General features: G+C 46.0%; 1 protein-coding gene across 1 annotated transcript in view; it reads left to right on the top strand.

Annotated features, from left to right (window-relative positions):
• The window catches only part of ZBTB11 (zinc finger and BTB domain containing 11), a 42,932-nt gene extending 35,787 nt beyond the window's left edge, over positions 1-7,145 (top strand). Inside the window, exons 10-11 of the mRNA XM_082244960.1 lie at positions 138-313; positions 6,373-7,145. Of these exons, the coding sequence (XP_082101086.1) occupies positions 138-313; positions 6,373-6,884 (688 nt within the window). The 3' untranslated portion in view covers positions 6,885-7,145. The remainder of the gene's footprint in view (positions 1-137; positions 314-6,372) is intronic.
• Positions 7,146-19,540: the final 12,395 nt, after the last annotated feature.

The following is a 19,540-nucleotide window of genomic DNA, read 5'->3' as shown; positions in this document are numbered from 1 at the left end:
TTTTGCAACAGCTGGAGGGCCACAGTTTGCACATCCCTGCTGTATATCATGCACTATAAGGAAATTACTCAATATTTAGCATGAGCCGGTCTGAGGTGTAAATCAGGTTTTCTTAAAATCCATTTTAATGATTTTAGGTGTAATATTTGTGGCAAGGAATTCTTTGAGAAATCATTATACAGAAGGCATGTGAATAAGGCTACTCATGGCAAGAAAGGAAGAATAAAGAGAAACATTGAACGTGTTTGTAACCACTGCGGTAAAGCTTTTTCACAGCTTAGAGAGTTCAGAAGACACGTTAACAACCATGAAGGTAAGAATACAATTCTGCACCTAAAAGTCTTTAAATGAGAGAAAAAAAAAACTGTTTTCTTTGTAGAGGTTTTTTGCTGGGTATCTTATCTTGACCTGTAGGATGTTGCGTTACTCTCTTGCGTTGCACTATACCTGGCAATCATTCTGGAAATGATTTGCTGTTCTTAAGATCTTAAGTTCTTAAAGCGGAGTTCCACCCAAAAGTGGAACTTCCGCTCTTTTGTTCCCCCCCTTCCGGTGCTACATTTGGCACCTTTTCAGGGGGGAGGGGGGGAACGGGTATCTGTTTTTGACAGGTACCCTCCTCCTCTTCCGGGATACGGCGCTATCCCTCGGAAGCTTGACAGCCTCCTCCGCCGCCGAGCTAGTAGGAATTTGCAGCACGATTTGCGCATGCGCAGTAGGGACCTGCCTGTGAAGCCGCAAGGCTTCACTCCTGGGTTCCCTTACCGGCAATGGTGGCGGCAGCACCCGACAGCCGATGGAAACATTGGCTGCAGTGCCGACATCTCTGGACTCCAGGACAGGTAAGCGTCCTAATATTAAAAGTCAGCAGCTACAGAATGTGTAGCTGCTGACTTTTAATTTTTCTCCATGACCTACTCTCTGCTTTCTTTCTTGCTCTAGTGTGGATCAGTTTAACATTCCTTCCTCCTGTTCATGATAATCTACTTTGTTTTTCTCAATCTTCCTAGTACTTGATCAGCTCAAGACAATGTCAAGACAATGTCGAGTAGAGATGCACCTCCCCCCCCCCCTCCCGAAACCTAAAACGGCATTTCCTCGATTTATACAGAGCAGAGCTGTTCTCTGCTCACTCACAGCTGTAAAAAAAAAGCCTATGGCAAATGTTAATTACAATTGCTAAGACTGTGAGATAACTATAAACACAATGCTTTACAATATATAATTTCGTATTTTTAGATCAAAGGAATGAACTTCCGTCTGTCAGTGCCCGTTTACACTGGTGCCATGTGGGAACCCTGCGAATCCACTGCAGGTTCCCGCATCGCATCTGACTCGCAGGCAGTTCACACTGTTATATGCAAACTGCTCGGAGTGTCAATACAAAGTTAATGACACCCCCAGATTAGTTTGTATATCGCAGTGCGAACTGTCAACTCGAACAGGAATCAGATCGCATAGGTGTGAACACCCATGCGATCCGATTCTGGTGCGGACCAAAAGAAGGGTCCTGCATGACTTTGGGCCGAATGCGATACAAATTCAGCCATACAATTTGTATGGCTGAATTCGTATCGCACAGACATTGCATGTGATTTGCATAGCGGTGGGAATTGCATGCGATGTTTGACAGCGCCATAGTGTGAACTGGCACTAAGTGAGGTCAGTTTAACCTCTTAAAGACTAAAGCCTGCACACACGCGTCGAAAATTGTCGGGGAATTTTCGGCCAAAGTCCGATCTGCCAATTTTCGGCTTGTTAGTATGATGCTTCTGACAACCAACTCCGACTTTGCGGCCGAAAAAAATCTGGTGTGCAGACTGTAAAATTTTTGTTGGCCGCCAACACAACGGCCGATTTTCGTGCAGTCAGTACAGATTTCGACAGGGAAAAATCTGATGAGCAAGACTGGGCATGCTCAGTGAAGAAAAAACACAAAGAAAACAAACCAACACGTGACATCACTTCTGAAGTAGAATTTTGTTGGCCGAGAAAATTTGTGTGCAGTCTAGGCACATTCCAAACAACAAAACACAACTTGGCCAAAAGTCGGACGATCGGTCGGCCGATAATCGTTGCGTGTGTACAGGGCTTTAGCCTTTCCCTAACACTTGTTGCTTACAAGTTAAAATTAGTATTTTTTGCTAGAAAATTACTTGGAACCCCCAAACATTATATATAAAATAAATTTTAAGGAATTAAAAAAAATAAATAAACAGTAAAGTTCGCCCAATTTTTTTTGTATAATGTGAAAGATGATGTTACGGCAAGAATCGTGATCTTTATTCTAAGCAAGAAAATCAGGATTCTCATTTTATCCATAATCGTGCAGCTCTAATGTCAAAGCATGCTCCTAATGAGATGACGGATGGTGTCCTGGGGTATTTTCTCCCAGATCTGGAGCAGGGCATCACTGAGCTCCTGTACAGACTGAGGTGTAACCTGGCGGATTAAGATTGACCAAAACACAATGTCCCAGAGGTGTTCTATTGGATTTAGATCAGGGGAGCGTGGAGGCCATTCAATGGTATCAATTCTGTCATCATCCAGGAACTGGCTGCATACTCTTCACCACATGAGGCTGGCCATTGCCGTGCACCAGGAGGAACCCAGGGCCCACTGCACCAGCTTAGGGTCTGACAACGGGTCCAAGGATTTCATCCCGATACCGAACAGCAGTCAGGGTGCCATTGTCTAGCCTGTAGAGGTCTGTGCGTCCCTTCATGGATATGCCTTCCAAGACCATCACTGACCTACCTTCAGACCGGTCGTGCTGAACAATGTTACAGGGAGCTTAACATTGGCTCCATGGCTTCTCCAGGCCCTTTCACGTCTGTCATGTGGGCTCAGGGTGAACCTGCTCTCATCTGTGAAAATCACAGGGTGCCAGTGGCGGACCCGCCAATTCTGGTGTTCAAGTTCAATGGCAAATGCCAATCGAGCTCCACAGTGCCAGGCAGTGAGCACAGGGCCCACTAGAGGATGTCCTGCCCTCAGGCCACCCTCATGAAGTCCTACTGATGGGTTAAGGACCTTCTGCAGCTCTGTCCAGCTCTCCTAGAGTAACTGCCTGTCTAATGGAATCCCCTCCTTGCTCTTGAGATTGTGCTGGTAGACACAGCAAACCTTCTGGTATTGGCATGTATTGTGCCATGCTGGAGGAATTGGATTGCCTGTGCAACCTCTAAGGCAGGGGCCTCCAAATTTTTCAAACAAAGGGTCAGTTTATTGACCTTCACACTTCAGGAGGGCCAGATTGGGGCCAGTGGGGGCAGAAAATGTCCCAGGCCCGGCATCAGTGAGAATAAATATGGCCTCAGGGTTGGTGGTCAACAGGAGGAGGAGTAGTGGTGCCTCTATTAGTAGGAGGAATAGTATCCCATTATTGGTATCGGTGGAAGAAATAGTGGCCCATTGTTGGTGTCAGTGGGAGGAATAGTGCCCCAAGGGCCAGATAAAGGCTAGCAAAGGGCCACATCTGGCCCTCAGGACGCAATTTGGAGACCCCTGCTCTATGGGGTCAAGGTATTGCCTCATGCTATCAGTAGTGACACTGACCCTAGCCAAATGCAAAACTAGTGAACAGCAGTCAGGAAAAAATGAGTAGGGAAAACCAATGCCATTGGCCTCCACCTGTAAAACCATTCCTGTTTTGGGGATTGTCTCATTGTTGCCCATCTAGTGCACCTGTTGGTAATTTCAACACCAAAGCAGCTGAAACTGATTAACAACCCCCTCTGCTACTTAACTGACCAGATCAATATCCCAGGAGTTTAACTGACTTGATGCTGTACTCTGATTAAAATGTTTCTTTAATTTTTTGGAGGTGTGTGTGTGTGTGTGTGTGTGTGTGTGTGTGTGTAATTACACAGTATCTCACATAAGTGACTACACCCCCCACATTTTTGTAAATAATCATTCTATATTTTCATGTGACAACACTGAAGAAATGACACTTTGCTACAATGTAAAGTAGTGAGTGTACATCTTGGTATAACAGTGTATATTTCCTATCCCCTCAAAAAAACTCAACACACAGCCATTAATGTCTAAACCGCTGTCAACAAAAGTGAGTACACCCCTAAGTGTAAATGTCCAAGTTGGGCCCAATTAGTAATTTTGCCTCCCCAGTGTCATGTAATTCTTTAGTGTTACAAGGGCTCAGGTTTAAATGGGGCGCAGGTGTGGTAAATTTGGCGTTATCGCTCTCACTCTCTTACTGGTCACTGGAAGTTCAACATGGCACCTCATGGCAAAGAACTCTCTGAGGATCTGAAAAGACATGTTGCTCTACATAAAAATGGCCTAGGCTAGAAAAAGGTTGCTAAGACCATACAGCGGTTTAACCGGAGAGGTTCCACTCAGAACAGGCCCCGCCATGTTCGACCAAAGAAGTTAAGTGCATGTGCTCAGGGTCATATCCAGAGGTTGTCTTTGGGAAATAGACGTATGAGTGCTGCCAGCTTTGCTGCAGAGATTGGGGGGGGGGGGGGTGGGGGTCAGCCTGTCAGTGCTCAGACTAAACGCTGCACACTGCATCAAATTGGTCCACAATGCTGTCGTCCCAAAAGGAAGCCTCTTCTAAAGATGATGCACAAGAAAGCTTGCAAACAGTTTGCTGAAGACAAGCAGACTAAGGATATAGATTACTGGAACCATGTCCTGTGTTCTGATGAGACCAAGATAAACTTACCGTATTTGGTTTGGATGGTGTCAAGTGTGTGTGGTGGCAATCAGATGAGGAGTACAAAGACAAGTGTGTCTTGCCTACAGTCATGGTGGTGGGAGTGTCATGGTCTGGGGCGGCATGAGTGCTGCTGACACTGGGGAGCTACAGTTCATTGAGGGAACCATGAATGCCAACATGTACTGTGACATACTGAAGCAGAGCGTGATGCCCTCTGTTCAGAGACTGGGCTGCAGGGCAGTATTCCAACATAACGACCCCAAACACACCTCCAAGATGACCACTGCCTTGCTAAAGAAGCTGAGGGTAAAGGTGATGGACTGACCAAGCATGTCTCCAGACCTAAACTCTATTGAGCATCTGTGGGACATCCTCAAACAGAAGGTGGAGGAGCTCAAGGTCTTTAACATCCACCAGCTCTGTGATGTCGTCATGGAGGAATGGAAGAGGACTCCAGTGGCAATCTGTGAAGCTCTGGTAAAATCCATGCCCAAGAGGGTTAAGGCAGTGCTGGAAAATAATGGTGGACACACAAAATATTGACACTTTGGGCCCAATTTTTAAATTTATACTTGGGGTTGTACTCACTTTTGTTGACAGCGTTTTAGACCTGAATGGCTGTGTTGAGTTATTTTGAGGGGACAGCAAATTTACACTGTTATACAAGCTGTACACTCACTACTTTACATTGTAGCAAAGTGTCATTTTTTTTTTTTTTTGTCACTAAAGAAAAGATATAATAAAATATTTACAAAATATTTCCAAAAATGTGAGGGGTATACTCCCTTTTGTGAGATAATGTAGTGTATGCATTAAACTATCTATAAAGCTAAACAAAATGCCACATCTTTACCATATCTTTGTATTAAATTGTCCCCCCTCATATGATGGGCTCTACCAGGCCAAATATCCAGTGTTGTTTAAGCATTTTTTTGCGCTCTTACCTCCTTGGAGTCCTCTGTTCCAGTTCAGTAGGAATAATGCAGTTTGCATGACCTATCTTCCTAAATACTTGTATGTTTTCCGAGTTCTTGCAGTCCCCATACCTGTTCATATTCTTTAAATCCACCAGCGGAAAGTTTTACTTTTCATCTGGTGATCTTCTCGCCCTCAGATTGACCGCTGTGTAATATTCCCCTGCAGGATAGATGGTGCTTTCAGTTCCCAACCTCCAGGCTTATTATCTAGAGGCTAAAATAGCTCAGCTTTCGTATCTTCCGCATTGGGCAACTAATTGACATGATCGACTCTCATCCTATCCCGATTTGTGCCTTGCCCTGGCTCTCTCTAGAGTCCCGTCCCTCTACCTTAGGCCCTTCTCTGCTCCACACTCACACTTTGGGACTCGCTAAAATTTTCTGCTGGTCTGATTTAAATATTCTGCTGGTCTGAGGAAGTGTGAGTATACCCCCTGGGACTGCCCTATAGGCGTAGTAAAACTTGTTTCCGCCTAATGTCCTACTCCTCTAGGGGGCAGCGTAAACCCAAGGGTCAAGAAGATATAGAGCTGTGCCTGTCAATGAACATCAGAGAAAAGGATTTTTACGGCAAGACAAAAATGCAATTTTTTAAATTAAAGGCAAGCATGATTGATACAAATCTGTAGTGCATAAAACAGAATACATGTTAATGTATCCTACTTTATTTGCTTGTATAAAGGAGTCTTTTTTTTTTTTCCTTTTTAGGTGTGAAGCCCTTTGAATGCCTAACATGTGGAGTGGCATGGGCAGATGCCCGTTCTTTAAAGCGCCATGTAAGAACACACACAGGGGAACGGCCCTATGTTTGTCCTGTTTGCAATGAAGCCTACATTGATGCCCGCAATCTACGGAAACACATGACCAAGTACCATCGCAACTATATACCCTGCAAAATTATGCTGGAGAAAGACAGTCTACAATTCCACCACCAAGGAACTCAAGTGGAACATGCAGTCAGCTTTGTGCCAAATGAACTGGTAGAGGCACAGCCAGAGATAATAGGGGAAGAGACTGAAACTGTATTAATAGCGGAGAATGTAGAGGATTCGGTGGAAGCGGCAACAGCCCAGGAGGGTTCTGCTGTGAACTCACTTTCTGACCAAAGCATCATGCAGGTGGTAAATTATGTGCTGGCTCAACAGGGGACTAAACTTGAAGTGACTGATCAACTAGAAACCGTGGAAGTAGAGGTCGATCAGGTTTCTGAGGTCCTTTGACACAGCAATGGATAAGAAGATGTTGCTGTATATAACTGTAGCACTTAATATTATCTCCAGGCAATGAAGTATGCGACCCATAAGTGTATTCAAGACTTTAATGGTTTGCTTGCTTATGTTGTGTATTTGAATATATTCCAGTTTACAATGTTATTTTTACAGCTGTTCGACAATTCCAGTACAAGTTGTAATATTTCTTTGGGTAGGATAGAATTTGAACCGGTTTGTTAGACAGCCTAAAATAAATGTCCTTTCCATTTCTTTTCATTTTGGTTTGTGAAATTGTCTTTAACATCTTCTAGTTCTTCAGTTTTTTTGTGAAACTCCAGAAAGGAAACCTACCTGCTTGCTAGAGAGTGGATTGGAAGGTTGGGTCCATTTTTCATCAAATGAGTAATAAGATTTCTCTTTCGTTAATCAACGGACACAGCGCTCCTTAAATCCTAACTACTGGGTTATATTGTCTCCTCCAGGAGTAGGACTAGGCAGAACAAAAAATACCTGGCTATGCCCATGGGCCGTCCTCAGGTTGCCCTCTCTGCTCTAGGTAATCAGTTTTAATCTGTCTAGTCAGGACTAAGAATACTGAGGGGGATATGCCTTCAGACAGCAGCAGTCTGAGCATATAAACTATGTGTTACTGATGCCAAATCCTTAAATATTAATTAGAACATGGAAGGTTGGGAGACAAGGATTTTGCTGGCAATGGATATAATATATATCCATTGCCAGCAAAATCCTTGTCTCCCAACCTTCCATGTTCTAGTCAGGAGTAAGGACGTGGCTCCTGGCTGGGATCTCTGGCCCTAGCAATTATTTTTTTCTCCTTTCTTACATCTTTTTTGTTTTTTCTCTTGTGAGATCTTTCCGGGCTGGATAATCTAGATCAAGTGGTCCCCCCAGGCCAGCCAGCGAGCACGTGCAGACCGCAGCTACGCGCTGGGTCGACCGTGACATAGCTTCACGGACAGAGGCTGGCCTGCGAGTTAAACGTCTCACAGGGTAGCATACGAACAGGCTTGGGTCTGAGTTGCAGTGGTCCCTTGGCCGACAGCTCCCCTACTTCGGTGGCGAGGATTCTGTCTGAAGCAATACCTGCACCATGGAAGGGTAAGTACAGTCCCCCCTCTTCCCATTTGGTGTTTTTTTGGGGTAAACGCGGGTAACCTCCAGGGACGGTCAGGCCTGCCTGCAGGTTCCCTCCTCCCATTCCTAAAAATTAAGGATGGGAGGAGGGAACCTGCAGTAAGCTGGGCTTCCCCCGCTCTCTTTCCCACCTGTCTGCCCTGGGCCCCTCACCATACTCCAGCCCCAGAGGATGCAGCGGAGGCCCCTGGGGTCCCACTCTGTAAAGGTCCTGCCCTGGTAGTCTGCCGATAGGTACCTTGAGCCTTGGGGGGGGATCCTTTAGTGGTGCCTAAAGATTGTTTTTGTACTGCAAGGTTTTTCTTATCTTATGGAGCATCAGGGTCACATCTCCCCCACTGACCCCAGCTTCCCATGGTTGCACTGATGGTGGACCTGCAGTCCTTGGTGTCCCAGGTGGAAGTGGCATGTGGGCAAAGGCCCAGGAGGAAGTGTCCCCCGCCTTTCCCTGCTCAGTCTGTCTCATCTGATTCTGAGCCTGGTGCTGCCGTGGACGTGGCCTGTCCAGGGGGGCTTAACATCACACCCCCAGATCCATCCGATAGTTAGGATCATTCCTCCATGGTCGCAGCAGCAAATTAAGGTAGATGCACTTATCACTGCAGTGCGTGAGACTTTAAAAATGGAGGATGCCGCTGATGTAGCCATGGATGTGGCTGTGTCGTTTGGTATGCATAAGTCACCTCACACTCCAAAGGTGTTTCCTTATGTGCCTTCTTTTGACAGCTTTTCCTGTAAGGAATGGGAACAACCAAAATTACCCTTTGTGGTCCCCATACATTTTGCTGTACGTTACCCTTTTTGAGGAGTCACTTTCAAAATAAGTGGACTAGTTCACCAGTGGTGGACCCTCCTGTTTCCAGGTTGAAAAAAGCTACCATGATCCCAGTAGAGGAATCCCCGTCCTTTAAGGACCCTGCTGACGGGAAAGCAGAGACTGTGGCACGCAGCATCTTTACTAAGGCTGGTTCGACATTGTGGCCAGTCTTTGCCTCAGCCCTGGTGTCTCGGACCCTAACTGAATGGGCCAAGCTTTTGCGCCAGGGCCTGGGGGGAGTGCAGGTCCCCGCTGCTTATGTTGATTTAGCAGACCAGTTGGTTCATGGGCTGCAGTATTTGTGATGCTGGTTTCAATACAGCTCCTGTGCTGTCCGAACTTTGTTTCAGCCGTGGTGATATGGCGCGTGCAGTGGCTTAAGAATTGGTCCGCAGACCAATCCTCTAAGAAAGCTCTCATTGATCTCTCCTTTCAAGGCGATCACCTGTTTGGGGCTACCCTGAGTGACATCATTAAGGGTATCACAGGGGTGAAAAGTAACTTCCTGCCATACTCTAGGAAAGGGAAGGAGCCTCGTTGCAGATAGGGGGCTCTCCTTTTCAGCACATAGAAAATTATTTTGTGCTTCTGGGATGGAGAATAAGGGAAATAGATCTTTCAAATCTTCCCCGGGAGGTTTCAAGCATCCTTGGTCTAGTAAGCTTAGAGCTAGCTTCTCCGGACCGCAGACAAGACCCCTTCAGCATAAAGGTCTGCCCTCACCCATTATTGGGATGGGGGGGACATCTTCGCTGGTTTCTGGCCTCGTAGACCTCCTTCATGAGCGTCAAGTGGATCCACAAAATGAGTTCTGTGTGTGGTACCCAGAAAGGAGGACAAAGCTTGTCCTTTTCAGGTTTTTTAGGTCCTGAGTCTCCTTGTGCAGATTTAATTCCTGCAAAGGTTCAGGTGATGTCCGAACTACCTAAGGTCCCCCCTATACCTGTCCAGGGAATTGATTTACCTAGGTCTAATTCTAATTCGGACCAGGGTGGTTCTTCTTCTGGACAAACTTCAAGAACCGCAGAGCGTGATTCACCGGCTGTTGTCACACAGATAGTTCTCTCTCTCCTATATTTCATACAGGTTATGAGTCTGGTGGTATCCACCTTTTAAGACCGTTCTGCACAGTACTACATGCAGGTTCAGCTCCACAGGAGGATACCGAGGTTCGAGCCGAGATCACGGGTTCCTCTGCGGGCGTCCAAGGGCCACGGTAAGATCAGTATTATCCTCAGCTCGGGCTGCTTCTGCAATTCCTGCAAGGAATCAAGGGCGAGGATCTTCCAATCAGTCTGGTGGCCAAAAATGTCCCTAGGGCTTCCTCTCAGAGAAGACCAGTTGTCCCAAAGGCTGATCTACCATCCTGCTTTACAGTTGCTGTTTTTAATGGCTTAGTCATTGAAAGCCAGATACTGAGGGATAGAGGTCTATCTGGATCCCTACTAATGTAAGAAAAGAATAAAGGGCGCCAGGTCACAAGGATATATAAACAATGACAACAACTTTATTGTAGCAACTTACATGTGGATATTCCAGAATCAGCCTGTGTGATATTGGAGGGAGATCCCTGCAGTGAAGCCAGGTGGTGTGTACAGACTATGGAGCCTGGATGGTGGTCCTGTACTAGAATAGGGGCACGATCCGGGCACTGGACTGTAGCTGTAGATGGACAGAGGCTCCCTGGATGAGCAGCCTCGCTAGTGTCCGTGACCGGAAGTGACCGAAACCCGGAACCGAAAGTGATGTAATGGTGACCTGTCGGTTTCTCCATGGAGTCCGTCAGGGATCCAAAACAGCTGGGCCGGTCACCATTACGTCCCTTCCGGTTCCGGTTTTCGGTCACAGACACTAGCGAGGCTGCTCATCCAAGAAGCCTCTGTCCATCTACAGCTACAGTCCAGTGCCCGGATTGTGCCGCTCTTCTAGTACAGGACCACCATCCAGGCTCCATAGTCTGTACACACCACCTGGCTTCACTGCGGGGATCTCCCTCCGATATCACACAGGCTGATTCTGGAATATCCACATGTAAGTTGCTACAATAAAGTTATTATTTTATACATCCTTGTGACCTGGCGCCCTTTTTTCTTTTCTTACTGCATGCCTGGAGGGACTCCCTACCTTTTTAGGAGCTGCCGGTCCCAAATAACATCCCAGCCTTTTTGGACTTTGTGACTTTCCCATCAGAAGGACCTGTTGCTGCCATGAACAACAAACATTGAACACTGATGATCCATGGATGAGGTTTTACATATTATGCCTCATCTTTTTAACATTTCCTCTTAATGCCTTCTTGTTAAGTTTGTTTATATCATTCACCATTTAGTCTTTGACCTCTCCATGAGTGTTGCCTTCTCTTATCCTGTTGGAACAGTGAGCGCTGATTCACTGGTCAGTGATTTTGTCTGTTGTTTGGATCCCTACTTTGGTGAAAGTGAGGAAGTAGTCTTCCAGCAAAATATACCATCGTACATAGAAAGCGTACATTTCTTGGTGTGAGTCGATTGGCGCTCATCCTCTATCCTTTTTTGTGGCTCTGATCTTAACCTTTCTTTAACAGGGCGTTGATCAGAAGTTGGCCTTGAGTACTATCGAGGGCCAGGTGTCTGCCCTGGCAATATTCTTTCAGAGACCCCTAGCCACGCACTCTTTAGTTCGTACCTTCATTCAGGGGGTTCGACATGTGGCTCCACCTGTACGGTCTCTCTTGCTGCCATGGGATTTAAATTTAGTACTTTCGGTTCTCCCGAAACCTCTATTTGAGAATATTCAGGAGATTCCCTTCCCTACGTTATCCCAGAAGGTGACATTCTTGGTGGCTATTACCTCGGTCCGCAGGGTATCAGAATTGGCGACATTCTGTTGCAGTTTTTATTTAGTGGTCCATGGGAATAAAGTGGTTCTTCGTGCCTGTCAATCACTCCTGCCCAAAGTTGTCTCCGACTTCCATTTGAATTAGGACAATGTGTTGCTTTCTTTGTGTCCCAAGCCAGCTCATCCCAAGGAATTTGCTTTGCATACCTTGGATGTGGTTTGTGCGATTCGGGTGTATCTTGCAGCTACTGAGTCCTTTCGGAGGTCAGACTCGCTTTTTGTGGTTACGGACGGACCAAGAAAAGGGCTGGCTGCTTCTTCGGCTACCATCTCCAGATGGATCAGACAGACGGTGACTCAGGCCTATTCCATTAAAGGTCAGGTTCCACCTTTCCTTGTTACGGCACATTTTACTTGGGCGCCGAGTACTTCCTGGGCCTTTCGTCTTCAGGCATCAATATTGCAAGTTTGCAAGGCGGCCATATGGTCATCACTGCATACCTTCACAAAATTCTATAAGGTAGATACTTTGGCATCCGCAGGTGCTTCTTTTGGCCGCAAAGTTTTGCAGGCTACTGTTTAACAGGGGCTGTTCCCTCTCAAGGGGTGTTTTTTCTTATAAACTTTTTTATTTTTCAGATGGGGCTCCTGTGACCCGGTTAAGGCTCCTGTGTCCTGGTTAAGGGCTCTTATGTTTTGCCTTGGGTTATTTTCCCCATCCCTCATTTTCCTTTTGGCAATGCTTTTGGACGTCCCATTAGTTAAGATTTACGGAGCGCTGTTTCTGTAGATGAATGAAAGAAAATGGGCTAAAATCCATTTCTCTGAGTTTGACGGACACAGCACCCACCCCTCTATGGAGTTCTGATAGTTCAATACTGCTTGATTCTAAACTGTACTAAACTGATTACCTAGAGCAGAGAGGGGGTTATATACCAAGCGGAGGATGGCCCATGGGCGTAGCCAGGTGTTTTTTTTGTTCTGCCTAGTCCTACTCCTGAAGGAGGCAATATAACCCAGTAGTTATGATTCATTGAGCACTGAGTCCGTCGAACTCCATTTTTTGTCCTCCCCTCAAAAGCCTGTTCTTGAAGTCTATTGAGAGACATAGGAATTTAGATACTGTCTGTTGGTACTGTTGCCTACAGAAAAATTGGACTCTTGCAAACTTAATTTGGTTCTGAAGTCTAAACGTTTTCTACCTTAATGCATTCCCTGCATTACATAAGAAAACTTCCCACTAGTTGTGACCCTTCTCCCCCCCCCCCCCCCGAAAAAATTTCAGACTCTTCTACCAATCTGGTAATGTCCTGTCTGCAGCAGCACTGCCCTATGCTGCTCTGAAAGGATGCACTGAGAGCAGAGTTGAATGAGAGCAGCAGGAGCAAAAGGCCTCATGGTTTTCATGTGTAATTTCTGAGACTGGATGAAAACATTAACAGTGGTCTTTCACACTCTTTAAAATTCCGTGTCCTAAAGACAAATGGCAGTGTGGCCAACATATGCATGTACTTGTCAGAAAAAGGTACACTTATCTCTCAGATTGAGGGGTGCACTGAGGCTAGTGTCAATACCCTGCTGTCACTCTGTTCTCGGTGCATGTTGAACCCTTTCTTAACAAGGACACTGTTGGCTGTGCAGGTGACCATGTCAAAGCAACAGATGACTCATCGCCAGCTCTATTAAGCTTCAAGTCAGAAGATTCCCTAGCTGACAGCTGAAAGTAAACACATGGGAAAGAGTTACAGTACAAGATGGGCACTTAGGAGCTGGTACTGTGTTTTAGGTTTGGCATATGCTGACAGGAGGGCGGGCCCAGTGCAGGTTGCTGGCTGTACATTGAAAAAACGGTATAGCATTGAGAACGTCATCTGTGACGAATCACGTAAGTAGACGGCGTGCTGACGTCATCCCTTTAGTGTCCAGGAAGTGCGAACGAGCACGGCCGGCGGCTTTCTATATGCGATACCGTTTTTCCTGCATGTGAGTGTTTTACTTTATATATTTTGATAAAGTCATTTGGATTTACACTATGGAGCTCCCCTCTCTGTTTTATGCTGGTGTTACCCATCGGGGATTGATGCTCTGAGGAAGTTGTGTGGAGCCAGTGAACTATTTCATTATTACCTGGGCTTCCTTTTGTGCATTACAATGGAGGTCTGGTAAGAGGCGTTATGATCGGTGGTGGCCATTATTTTCCTATCAATGTTTTTGGACTATATGAGCACTATATCTGTATTCTGGTAAGGAGTACCCACATATGTCTGATTCATCTATCGGTGCCTCTTTTTGGATATTACTAACCTTAGTGTATATCACCTTGGTGATCTGGTAAGCTGCGTTGAGATTGGTGGAGGTGTTTAATTATGAACCTACCTGTCAGCAACATATTGATGACCACTATTCTTCTGCACTTGGTAAAGAGTATTTGCATGAGCCTGATTCACAAGTGGTGTTATTCACCGGTGGAAACATTTGCACCATTTGTAAATGCATCACATTTTCTTCAAATTTTGTTTGTGGTTTTTACGCTATGGCGTTTTTCTTTTCTTTAAATTATGAACACCATACACGTTTTATCTTCTGGGAGTTCAACAGGTTATCCCCTCTTGTGGTCAAGGTCGTCAGGATTGCTGTTGTGGTATCCCTGCATAATCTATTTAGCTTTCTGGCAAGCATATTACCATTGGGAGGCGTGGATTAATCATCATATGAATCTACACATCACTATTCACTTTTCTATTCATCTATGGACATTTTTATGTTATCATACTGAACTTTCATAGCGCGACTTTTTATATATGTACTTTGGTTGGGTGTGGTCTCACTTGAAGTTGCTGCATTTTGTTTATCTTTTCACTAGTGCGGTTACTACACATTTATTTACCTGATGAGTATCTACCTTCGAGGCGTTTGCACAGTTTCACACAAGATCTCTGCAAAAGGAGATTCTGGTGAAGTGGAACAAGGATCCTCAGTCTCTGGACAATCTCATCATGTTGAGCCGGAGAACAAGGGGGGTCCCTGGTTTGGTGGCTTCGCTCTCTGGTACTTCTTCAGGGAAAATCTTTTTTTCCCCTGTACTGGATAGTTGTAACCACGGATGCCAAGCCTATCCGGGTGGGGAGGTGTCCTCGGCACGGATTGTGCTCAAGGGGTCTAGACGAGTCCAGGCTACCGATCAATGTACTAGAGCTCCGAGCTATCAGGCTTTGCCTGGATCATTGGATCTTCAGAAACCTCCCTTTGAAAATATTTGGGAGATTCCCCTGCTTACATTATCCCAGAAGGTGGCCTTTTTGGTGGGTGAATTACTTCCGGCGCACAGGGTGTCTGAGCTGGCAGGGCTGTCTTGTTGTTCACCTTATCTAGTTGTTCACAGTGATAAGGTGGTTCTTCGACCATGTCCATTGTTCCTTCCATAGGTCGTCTCCAATTTCATCTGAATGAAGACATTGTGTTACCTTCCCTGTGCCCTAAGCCTAAGCATCCTAAGGAAGTTGCTTTGCATTCCCTGGATGTGGTTTGGGCAGTCAGGGTGTACCTGACAGCTACGGAATCATTTCAAAAGTCAGACTCATCATTTGTCCTTGCAAGGGGCTGGCTGCTTCTGTTGTGACCATTTCCAGATAGATCAGGCAGACTGTGGTTCAGGCTTATTCTATCAAGGGTCAGGTTCCTCCTTTCCCTGTCAGGGCGCACTCTACTTGGGTGCTTAGTGCCTCCTGGGCTTTCCGTCATTCAGGCGTCAGTGATGCAAGTTTGCAAAGCGGCCACTGTGCACACAGTCACAAAGTTTTATAAAGCGAATGTGTTGGCATCTGCGGATGCTTCTTTTGGCCGCAAACTTTTGCAGGCTGCTGTTTAGAGGACTTGGTCCTGTTTGAGGGTGTTTTTTTTTTTTTTTTTTTTTTCTTCAGGTGAGCTTCAGCTGCTCTCAGTTGAGCTCCATGTTACCTGGTTGGCTATGTTTAGCCTTTGGGAAGTTTTGTTTTCTGCTGTTCCCACCCCTCATGCTTGACATGGTTTTGGGATGTTTCTACGGTCATGAAGGTGAAGAGCTGTGTCTGTCAATAAACGAAATGGGATTTTTGACTTACTGTAAAATCCATTTCTCTGATGTTCATTGACAGACACCGCACCCACACTTCTTTGGAGTTAGGTTGTTTTGTTTTTCTTCTGACACTGCTTGTTAAAAAACCTAATACCTATAGCAGGAAGTGGGAGTATACCCCCCAGGGACTGCCCCATAGGCGTGCTCAAGCTTTTCTCTGCCTAGTGTCCTACTCCTGTAGGGGGCAGCATAGCCCTACGGTCATGAAGATGAAGAGCTGTGTCTGGTAATGAACATCAGAGAAATGGATTTTACTGTAAGTCAAAAATCCAATTTTTCCAGCAGGACTTGGCACATGCCCACACTGCCAAAAGTAACAATACCTGTTTTTTAATCATGGTATTACTGTGCTCGATTGGCCATCAAACTCACTTGACCTAAACCCCATAGAGTGGGGTATTGTTAAGAGGAAGATGAGACACCAGACCCAACAATGCAGATGAGCTGAAGGCCACTATCAAAGCAACCTAGGCTTCCATAACACCTCAGCAGTGCCAAAGGCTGATCACCTCCATGCCACGCCGCATTGATGCAGTAATTCATTCAAAAGGAGCCCGGACCAAGTGTTGGTATAGTGCATACTATACTGTACATAGACATACTTTTTAGTAAGCCAACATTTCTCTATTAAAAATCCTTTTTCTCTTTCGTTCATTAAGGGACATGGCTCCATATCTTCTTGACCCTTGGGTTTATGCTGCCCCCTAGAGAAGTAGGACACTAGGTGGAAAAAGTTTGACTATGCCTTAAGGGCAGTCCCAGGGGGTATACTCTCACTTCCTGCTATAGGTCTTCAGTTTTTTTTTCCTGCCGAGTCAGAAGTAAGGACCTAGTTCCTTGCTGGGATAGCTGGTCCTAGCATTTTTTTTTCTTTTTAAATAGAATTTTTTGCTTCTTGTATTATTTTCTGTTCCTGTGAGAACTACAATCAACTGCTGGACTGGGCGACGGACTAGATATTCTAGATCCTTACGGTCTCCCCAGTCCAGCCAGCGAGTGCGATCTGACCACAGCTCTGCTCTAGGTTGGCCATAACATAGTCCCACTGGACGGGGGCTGGCCGGCGAGTAAACGCCTCGCAAGGACGCATAGCCCTGGTCATGACCTGAGTCGCAGCGACGCAGCACCCCCATTCCAAGATGATGATGTGGTGGTCTGCCTGGTTTCAAGGTGTAGTAAGTAGTGTCCCTCCTCTCACTTGGGGGTCTTTCAGAGTGAACGTGGGCCCCTCCTTGGGATGGTCGGACTCTCAGGTTCCCCTTCATCCCCCTCTAAACAGTCACAGTGGGTCTTTTGGTATGCAGATCGGATACGGTTGGTCGCCGATGCTCCTTAGAGACTTCTAAGAGATCTGTTGACCTATGGTCCAATCTTCCATCCGATCTTGCAGTCGCTGGCTGAAAAGGCTTGGCTGTCAGAAGCCTGGTGCTAAAGAATAGAGGGTTGTCTGAATCGATGATTGCCACGCTGCTGCAAGCTAGTAAATCTACTGTTAGGAAAATTTACCATCGTGTTTGAGGAGCGTACTTTGTGGGTGTGAAGCTCTTGGGGTTCACCCCCGCTCTTTTTTGGTGACTCGGAGTTTGGCTTTCCTCCAACAAGGTGTTGAGCAGCGTCTGGCCTCGGGTACCATCAAGGGCCAGGTTCGGCCTTGGTGGTTTTCTTTCATCGTTCTTTGGCTACACATTCTTTAGTTCGCACCTTTTATCAGGGGGTTTGCCACTTGGCTCCTTTTTAGTGCAGTCTCCATTGCCCTAGTGGGATCTCAACTTGGTGATGTTTTTCTTCTGTAACCGCCGTTGGTAAACATTTGCGTGATTCCTCTGCTTACATTGTCCCAGAAAAGTAGCCTTCTTGGTTGCTTTTTCTTCTGCATGTAGGATGTCTAAACTGGCAGCTTTGTCTTGTCGTTCACCTTATTTGGTGGTTCATGGAGATAAAGTGGTGCTTTGTCCCTGCCAGTCGTTCCTTCCTAAGGTCGTCTCTGGTTTCCATTTAAATGAAGACATTGTGTTGCCTTCCTTGTGCCCTAAGCCTAAGCACCCTAAAGAGATTGCCTTACATTCTTTTGATGTGGTTCAGGCAATCAGGGTGTACTTGGCAGGGACTGAGTCATTTTGAAAATTAAATTCACTGTTTGCCCTTACAGATGGACCCTGTAAGGGGCTGGCCACGTTTGCTGTGACCATTTCTAGATGCACAAGACAGACGGTGGTACAGGCCTGTTCCATCAAGGGTCAAGTTTGTCCGGTCCCTGTTGATGTTCATTGACGGACACAGCACTCACCCCTCTATTGAGTTGGGTTATATGTTCTTCTGACACTGATGGTTAAAAAACTGAAGACTTATAGCAGGAAGTGGGAGTATACTCCCTGGGACTGCCCTATAGGCGTAGTCAAACTTTTTTTCTGCCTAGTGTCCTACTCCTGTAGGGGGCAGCATAAACCCAAGGGTCAAGAAAATATGTAGCTGTGTCCGTCAATGAACATCAGAGAAAAGGATTTTATGGTAAGACAGAAAAATTGATTTTTGTCTTACCTTACAATCCTTTTCTCTGAGGTTCACTGACAGATACAGCTCTTCTTAGACCCTTGGGCTTATGCTGCTCTCTCTTCAGGAGTAGCACTAGGCGGAAACAAATTTTGGATATGCCCCTAAGGCAGTCCCAGGGGGTTTACCCTCACTTTCTGCTATAGGACTTCAGTTTGTAACAAGCAGTGTCAGAAGAATACATAACTCAACCCAACAGAGTGGCGGGTGCTGTGTCCGTCAGTGAACCTCAAAGAAAAGGATCTATTTTCTCTTTCGTTCACTGATGGACAAAGCTCCATATCTTCTTAGACCCTTGGGATGTCCCAAAGCAGTGTCAATATGAAGGGTGGGAAAAACACAGTAAAAGATATAATTCCCAACAAGGGCTAAACATAGCCAACCAGGTAAATCAGGAACAAATGAAGCTTAACACCAGGAAAATACACACCCCTCAAGAGGCAGGAGCCTCTGCAACTGCAGCCTGCAAAACTTTGCGGCTGAATGCAGCATCTGAAGATGCAAGTACATCCACCTTATACAACTTTGTGAATGTGTGTACAGATGACCACGTAGCGGCTTTGCACACGTGAACCACTGACACCTGATGATGGAAGGCCCAGGAGGCACTAAGCTCCCTCGTAGAATGCACCTCGACAGGGAAAGGAGAGACCTGACCCTTAACAGAATAGGCCTGCACCACCGTCTGTCTGATCCATCTGGAAATGGACACAGCAGATGCAGCCTGCCCCTTACGAGGTCCATCCATAAGGACACACATAGCATCGGATTTACGAATCGACTCAGTCACCGCCAGGTACACTCTGATTGCCCAAACCACATCCAAGCTGTTTCGGCTTAGGACACAAAGACGGCAACACAATATCCTCATTTAAATGAAACCCCCAAGACGATCTTGGGAAGGAACGAGCCTGCCGGTCATAACACCACTTTGTCCGTGTGAACCACCAGGTAACAACACAACCAACTCTAACACCCTACGCGCAGATGTAATAGTCACCAAAAAGGTCACCTTCTGTGACAGAGTGAGCAGAAGAAGTTCATGAATATTTTCAAAAGGAAGCTTTTGAAGGACCGACAGTATCAAATTGAGATCCTATGGAGGTACCAGGGATCTTACTGGAGGAGCCAGACAGTGAACCCCCTGCACAAAAGTGTGAACCAAGGAATTCTAAGCCAACAGCCTTTGAAAAATAAATAAAAAAATATGAC

The sequence above is a fragment of the Pelophylax lessonae genome, assembly GCF_965119305.1.
Source record: "Pelophylax lessonae genome assembly, chromosome: 2".
In the NCBI taxonomy this organism is placed as follows: Eukaryota; Metazoa; Chordata; class Amphibia; order Anura; family Ranidae; genus Pelophylax; species Pelophylax lessonae.
This window is presented reverse-complemented; position numbering and strand designations above follow the sequence as displayed.